The 7,787-nt window shown below is 39.6% G+C and overlaps 1 protein-coding gene across 3 annotated transcripts; it reads left to right on the top strand.

Annotated features, from left to right (window-relative positions):
• The first annotated feature begins 324 nt into the window (after positions 1-324).
• Positions 325-6,476, top strand: NUDT11 (nudix hydrolase 11). Of its 3 annotated transcripts, XR_009735042.1 has the most exons (3): positions 325-999; positions 3,235-3,313; positions 4,758-6,476. XR_009735042.1 is itself a non-coding variant. In XM_061410126.1 (2 exons), coding segments are annotated over exons 1-2 (495 nt in total). In that variant the 5' UTR covers positions 328-505; the 3' UTR covers positions 4,759-6,476. The 3 variants fall into 3 exon arrangements, 2 of the variants coding, with proteins under 2 accessions (XP_061266111.1, XP_061266110.1); XM_061410126.1 differs by lacking the exon at positions 3,235-3,313 and having other exon boundaries at positions 328-999; XM_061410127.1 differs by lacking the exons at positions 3,235-3,313; positions 4,758-6,476 and having other exon boundaries at positions 326-1,000.
• The last annotated feature ends 1,311 nt before the right edge of the window (positions 6,477-7,787 follow it).

The raw sequence follows: 7,787 nt of genomic DNA, 5'->3' as shown, positions 1-7,787 counted from the left end.
AAGTGCCAGGCGCCTGCGCTGTGCGCCAGAGGCGCCTGGCGCTGCGGGAGCCGCGAGACCCCCGCCCTCCGACGGGAACGCGCACGTGCCTGGGGACGCGGACGCGCGCGCGAATGCGCATCACCTCGGTCAGCTTTGGTCTGGGCGGCTGAGGAGGGAAGGAGGGACGGACGGAGACGCGCACCGGAGACGCGAGTGGGCTCTTCGCAGAGTGGCGGGCTCGGGGCGGAGGCGGGGACGGGGGCGGAGGCGGCGCCTCCTCCACTCTGGCGTCTGTGCTCGGGACCCCCGGCCGCGCGGGGGACGGACCGACTGACGTACCTCGCGCGCCCCCGCCCCCGTCCCCGCCCCCGCCTTATCTTCCCTGAGCTCCTGGGGCTCCTGAGCTGAGGCCCCTCTCTCTCTCACTCTCTGCTCCTCCTCGCGGCTCTTTCTCTCCCCAGCACCTTGGAGCCCCTCGACCCGGCTGCGGCGGGGACCTGAGCGGCGGCGGACGGCCTCGAAGATGAAGTGCAAGCCGAACCAGACGCGGACCTACGACCCGGAGGGGTTCAAGAAGCGGGCGGCGTGCCTGTGCTTCCGGAGCGAGCGCGAGGACGAGGTGCTGTTAGTGAGTAGCAGTCGGTACCCGGACCGCTGGATCGTGCCGGGCGGGGGCATGGAGCCCGAGGAGGAGCCGGGCGGTGCGGCCGTCCGCGAGGTGTTTGAAGAAGCGGGAGTCAAGGGGAAGTTAGGCCGGCTCCTGGGCATTTTCGAGCAGAACCAAGATCGCAAGCACAGAACGTACGTGTATGTACTGACTGTCACTGAGATTCTGGAGGATTGGGAAGATTCGGTTAGCATTGGGAGGAAGCGAGAGTGGTTCAAAGTCGAAGATGCGATCAAGGTTCTCCAGTGCCACAAGCCCGTGCATGCCGAATATCTGCAAAAACTAAAGCTGGGCGGTTCCCCAACCAATGGAAACTCCGTGGCCCCGTCCCCGCCGGAGGGCGATCCCTAGTATGTACCGCTCGTGCACAAACTTCTGCTTTCCGCCTACCTGACAATAAGTAGTGCCTGGAGCACCTCTCTTGTTGCCTTGTGCGGTCTCACCGGGAGGAGGGAGGCTTCTTTTGTTTCCTTGGCAGACCTCTGAATCACGCTTGCAAACTGTCTCAGTTGCCAGGCACTGTTTTCAGGCACTTTGCACGTTTTTCAGATGCTTTCAGAATCGCTTCTTGGTAACACTTGATAACATTTCAGAAAGCCAAAGCCACATGGGTTTTTTAAGTTGCCTTAACTGGTCACCCAGAGTTTGGGATGTGTGTGTATGTGCATGCACGCGCTTGTGTGCATGTGTACTTTTGGTACCAGTCTTGTGGTTTGTATTGTATTGAGGGCCTTTAAAATCTGATCACCTTGGTTGTGTGGCATTTTCATTAATTTTTTTTAAGTTGTTTTCTCATTCACAGCTTTAGTCCTGTCAGCAAGCCCTTCTGTGATGGGAATTGGTTTGACGGTCCAGTTTTGAATTTCAAAAAAGTATTTAAGAAATTTTACATCATTTGCTCTTTCTGCACTGAGCAATAATTGCATGTTCAGATATGTGATCTAATTTGCCCTTTTCAGAAATTGCTTTATTCATATGTTGTTAATTCGAGTTTCAGAATATTTTCATAACTGATATTTTTTTACTTCTTACTTGAAATAACCATTACCTTTTTAGCCCAAATGTAGCTTAGCAAAATACCATTTTATAGAGTAAACACTCTCTCGAGAAGGTTGTTATGTACTGTCCTGATAATGTACATATTATGAAAACTGTATTCCAAGTGTGATTTAGCATGCTCAACTTCCAACTTCCATTGCTCTTTTCTCAGTGCCCTAGAACAACTATGGTTCTCAGTATAAACTATTCTTTGAAAGAAAGTTTGCGTATTTGAATTTGTGATAGTCAAGTTAAACTTGTCTGAATATCAGTAGTCAAAGAACTGGAATATTATATGGTAATTTCATCCCAATTGAGGGAGTTAGCTTTCTTAGCTACTCAGCTACTACTGACTTCTCAAACTGTTAAGATGTCTGAACAATCTCTTGTGAAGATTTTGGATTAGGTTTTGTGTCACATGACAATCTTTTTTGGGTGTCTAAGTAAAAGCTCTTACTTACATTTGCTTCAGGACTTGTTTAGGGATCCTATCTAAAATGTATAGGTCTGTCTTCTGGAACTACCTTTATTCCTCTAGCCATGTCGGCAGTTAGGTAGATGGAAAATCTACTTTCTAAATTGGGCTTCAGGTTGAAAAAGTTATTCCATACATAATACTTAAGCATTTTTAAAACATCCTTCTAGTAAATAATAAGATAGAAAGTAATAGTTATTTCAAACATTTTGTTAGTCCTGAAAGTAGCCTGTTTTAAAACACAATTACTGCTAAAGATTTAATGGAAGTTATCCTTTGTTAAATTAATTCATATTTTACTGTTGTGCAACATACATGCAGAACAGTTGACAAATCTTTACAGCTTAATGAATCTGTACATAGTGAGCAATACATGTAACTAGAGTTCAGATCCAGAAATTATTAATAACATTACCTGTAACTCAAAAGTCCATTGCATTCCTCTTCCTAATCAGTACTCTGCCCTTCTATCTTTTAAGACCATAGAGTAGTTCTACTTTTAAACTTTATATTGAATTTTAGAACATATACTCTTTTGTGCTGCTCCCTTGTGTGCTGTATGTGTTTTGTTCCTCAAAATACTCAAATATTTTTCTCTATTTGGTTGCATTTTAATTCTATAAATTAGTAACATGCTTATATGATTGCTTCTAAAAAGTGGGTTCTGTTTCACTTTCTAAAGAAATTTGGTACTACTATTTTGAAAACAAATCTTATTACACTTTCAAGTACAGATAAAGTGCAAGTTTCAGTTCACAAAACATTTTCTGTACTAATGCCATTGAAGTAAACTAAAAAATGAATGAGTTTTAAAAACAAGTGACAGTTTATTATCTGAATTATTTCATTTGATTAATTATTGTGTATTTTTCAATTTTCCTCTGCAAAAGTGATCTATATCAAATATATATTTGAGCACATATGTTTAATTCCAAACAACTTGACCTTTACTATTCATATAATCTCAAATAGCCCCAAAGATATTTTCCCCCAATAACCTAGTTATTCAAGAGGGTTCTTAAATTCTACCTTAACATTAACACAGCAGATATACTGGGTTCTTATTTTACAGATATTTTTGCAGATAAAAACCCCTTCCATCTGAAATGCTGTCACAAATACTTTGGAGCCTTAACTTGTTATTCTTAGAGGTAATAATGCATCATCTTACTTGGTTCTTAAATTAAGTGTCTGACAAAGGCAAAAATATACAGTATTCATATTAACCCTTTGTTAAGAATTTAGCATATAAATACATTGTGGGTTTGTTTGCTTTTGCCAGAAACATTTAGAATATGTCATGCTATATTTTAGGATTGACTGTTAGGTTCATTTAAGTAGCTTTTGTGAAATATTCTCTGGAACTTAGCCTAGTCGAAATAGTTTAAAGCTCCAAGGAGACTTCTCTTTTTCTCTTTAAGACCAAGCCTTTCAAGCTAAACAGATGAGCAGAGATCATGTAAAAAATTTCTACCGCCTCAGCGCTCCAAAGATTGATGTACAGTTGATTTTTTTTTTCTTCTAAGAGTGTTAAAGTCACTTATATGTTGTTTGTTTGGTTTTTCAGCCTTCCCCTTGGTAAAAAGGGAAAAAGAGTACTCTCCATAGATAATTGAGGTTTGCAGCAATGAATCAAATTTTTTTCTGCATGTTTTATAACCAGCATATATTTTCAGCTGCTCAAATATTTTATTCTTTTAATTTATAGAGAGGCAACATTAGAGATTAATTATAAATACATAGAAACACTGAAAATAATTGGTGCTGTGTCTATAATGTATAAAAAATTTTAAATAAATTGTGTCTGAATATGTACACACACAAATATATTTGGGGGACAAATCTTTTACTTCCAGGTGTCCCATATAGGGAAGCCACCAGGCACTACCAGGGTTTCACCAGTGTTTTCCTGGTAGTTGTCTTCTGATAAACTGTTAATACTATATTTAACAGATATTAAATATTTTATGGGCAAATAGCATTATGAGAATCGGAAAGGTCACTATGGTAACTGAAGTAAAACTGGATATTTTTATGAGCAGTTTTCAACTGCTTCTTTTTGCTAATTCTATAACTTCAGCCAAGTTATTTGATGCTCAGGGTTTTTAATATAAAATTGAAGATAATAAAAATGGTTACTTCATAAACTTTTCCTATGAGAAGCCTTTCCTGACCACCTGGGTCAAGATACCCTCTCCTGTGTGTGTCATGGTTTTTACAATTTATTGTACTTACCTATTTGCATGGTTGTGTGGCCACTGGCTAGGAACCAATAATTCCCATAAGCCTAGAGTCCAGAACATGAAATTTATGTGTTTTGGTTTTTTTTTTTTATGTCTTAGATGACCACTCCCCCTTTTGCAAAACTTCTGGTATCACTTCTTTCCAGATTTTTTTGTTTTGTAACATATATTGACTTATAACTTCCTCAGTTGCTTATCCAGACTCACATTGCAGCTGCATTACATAATTCTGGGAAGGCTTTCCAAATGTGAAGTGAATGATGCAGATAATAAAGCCTTTGTAAGTTTATCAATTGGAAGAATTGTTAAATTAATATAAGCCTTCTAATTTTATGTTGGTTTGTTTCTCCAGATGAACAGCAAAGATGTCCAGGATTGTTTGAAAGAATCAATGATGTGAACCATTAATAAATGGAATTGTCAAGTATAGGTGAGCACTTCCATGCTTCCAAGGAGACAGCTCATCTGGTTTTCTTCCTGCATCTTGAGACATGCCTTCCCTGTCTATTTTGCTGACTTCTCTTGCCCTGGTGATTTTACTGTTGTACATGAACAGACTCTTATTCAGCACCTGTAGCCTTTTGTTGTGCTTTTTTTTGATATGTCTGCCTTCTTTATTAGACTATGATATCCTTGAAAGCAAGAACCACATCTCCTTATTCTTTGCATATTCTGCCCCTGAGACACTACTTGAAATATGGTTGACATCACTGAAGGTTCTTTGATTCAATTAATATTTTATAATCACTACATATAATTATAATGGCAAAACATTCCCCTTCCAATCTGGTGCTATATGCTCTCCAGGCACCATGTGTGTGGCTTTTCTGAATAAGACATTTTGGAAACTTTTCAAGGCAGTTGTAGGATATTCAAGGACAACAACTACTACTCCTATTGCTATGTCATACCATGCAGTGGATAGCACGGTTTTTACATCACGTAGGGCAAAATTTTATAGAATCAGTCCTTTGTGTAACAACTTCAGTGTTTTTGTACTGTTGTTAATTTGCTTAAAATTTTATTCAAGAATACCACTTGCTGTAAAACTAATTATAAAAATAAATACAATGAACATAATAAGATGATGTGCTTTTAATAAAAGTTTTACAATATACAAATAATAAAGTTAATGTTTTTGCACTGCTCTAACCACTTCTTTCATGTAATCTTAACATTTCTTTGAAGAAAAGATTGCTTTTCTAATTTTACAGATTCAGTATACTGTATTATTTGATGTCAGAGGCAAAAAAAACTGCTACAGGCAGTTTCCAAAGTTAATCATGCCACTTAGTTTGCCTAGGTTTCTTTATTACCTCTCACTGATTCAGTTGGCCATAGTTTTCATCCCCTTTTCCAATACACTCAGCTAGATCCTCATCCCACCTGGATTCTGTATGTGAGAATGCAGAGGATTGAAAGAGAGCTACATTGTTGTCACCTAGAAAAGTCAAGGGGGGACACTTCTAGGAGGGTGCTGAAAATTAAAAGATTTAGAGATGACTTGGGTCAGCTACCTCCAAGAGAGCAACTTTAAGACAATGACAGAGATGTTTAGAGGAAATTTTATGGAGTTCTGCCATGGGGTTTGTGATGTCAGCACTCTTCCTCATCTCCCTACAGAGGCCCTAGAGTGGCCTTAATAAGGTAGTTTTCTTTCTTTTGCATTGTAAAGCAGTAAAATCGAAAAAAAGCTTGGACTCCATTTGAGTGTTACACCCTTCCACATGGTACCAGTGAAATGTAATGATTATTTCCCCAATTTTTATAGAATTTGAAATAAAGACACATTTCCCTGGTGTATTGGATTTTTTTAGGTATGATATAGTACTGTGGTTATGTTTTTTAAATCCTTATCTTTTAGGGAAATATACTGTAAATTTAACAGATGAAAAAATATGCTACTGATATTTGCTTAGATGGGGTGAGTGAGCATATAGACGAAATTGGCAATAAATTGAAAATTATTGAAGTTGGGTGATGGATATTTGGGAGTTCGTTATACTATTCTCTATACTTTTGAATATGTTTGAGATTTTTCATAATAAAAATTGAAAAAAATTCTTCAGAGTATACTTGTAGGCCTACCTCTATCCCTACGACTTGAGAAGGTTGGTTGGAACATCGGTCGACAGCCCTTACAGCCAGAACGTCTCCTCCCCTCAAAAAAACCTAGGTTTTGTTCCTGAGCTAACATGTTGGCAGACTTTCTCTTCCCTTAATGTGAATGCTTCCCTCGGAGGTCTCCCAGCTCTACACATAAAAAGACTTTTAGTTGCATCAGTATGTCAAATATGACCAGAAAGCTTTGAACACTACTGGTGGACATAGCTTAGGTTCCACTCCCCATTCTATAATTTAGTTTTAAAAGCTGAAATTTTTTTCCTCATTACAAAGTTAATTCATCTTAATTTCATAAAAGTTGGAAAATTCCCCCCAAAATAAATGAATCAAAAATCACACATGATCCCCCTACCAAGAATAACTATGTTTGAAAAAAAAAATGTGTGTGTGTGTGTGTGTATTCTAGCCATTTTTCTTTTCAAATATAAACATACATAACCCAGACACAGATGGCACAGATGAGCCCCTTCCCCCAGAATAGTTCCTAAAATCCATGACCACTTTATTGTTAAACAAACACAACACAGGCACCTTGCTGTTCCTCAGAGTGTTTTAGGGTACTTCTCATGGTTGTCATGGGCTTCCCTGGTGGCTCAGATGGTAAAGAATGCTCCTGCAATGCAAGAGACCTGGGTTCGATCCCTGGGTTGGGAAGGTCCCCTGGAGGAGGGCATGGCAACCCAGTCTAGTATTCTTGCCTGGAGAATCCCCTCGGACAGAGGAACCTGGCAGGCTGCAGTCCATGAAGTTACAAAGAGTCGGATACAACAGAACGACTAAATATAGCACACTACACAGGGCTGTCATGGAATTTTTGCTACTTCTTTTCTGTACAAGTGCACAGGCATAGCACAAAACTTGGGTGTCAAATCCAGACCAAGTTCTCTATCAAGTGTTGATGAAGGGAACAATGCAGGTTTGTTTTATTTATCTGTTTAGCCACGAAAGAGCTGCAGCCTAGGCTAGCAAGCCCTGTGTGGAGATCTTTATACAAGAATAAGATACTAAAGGTTGTAATCTTTTTTTTTTTTTCTAATTCATTTAGTTTTTTACTTTACAATATTGTATTGGTTTTGCCATACATTGACATGAATCTGCCATGGGTGTACATGTGTTCCCCATCCTGAACCCCCCTCCCACCTCCCTCCCCATACCATCCCTCTGGGTCATCCCAGTGCACCAGCCCCAAGCACCCTATATCATGCATTGAACCTGGATTGGCAATTCATTTCTCATATGATAATTCACATGTTTCAAT

Source organism: Bos javanicus, chromosome X, assembly GCF_032452875.1.
Source record: "Bos javanicus breed banteng chromosome X, ARS-OSU_banteng_1.0, whole genome shotgun sequence".
In the NCBI taxonomy this organism is placed as follows: Eukaryota; Metazoa; Chordata; class Mammalia; order Artiodactyla; family Bovidae; genus Bos; species Bos javanicus.
Note: the sequence above shows the minus strand (reverse complement) of the source record. Positions and strands in the feature narration are given on the sequence as shown.

Excerpts from the sequence above, each read along its gene's own strand:
- NUDT11 (XM_061410126.1), top strand. The coding sequence starts at position 506 with ATGAAGTGCAAGCCGAACCAGACGCGGACCTACGACCCGGAGGGGTTC.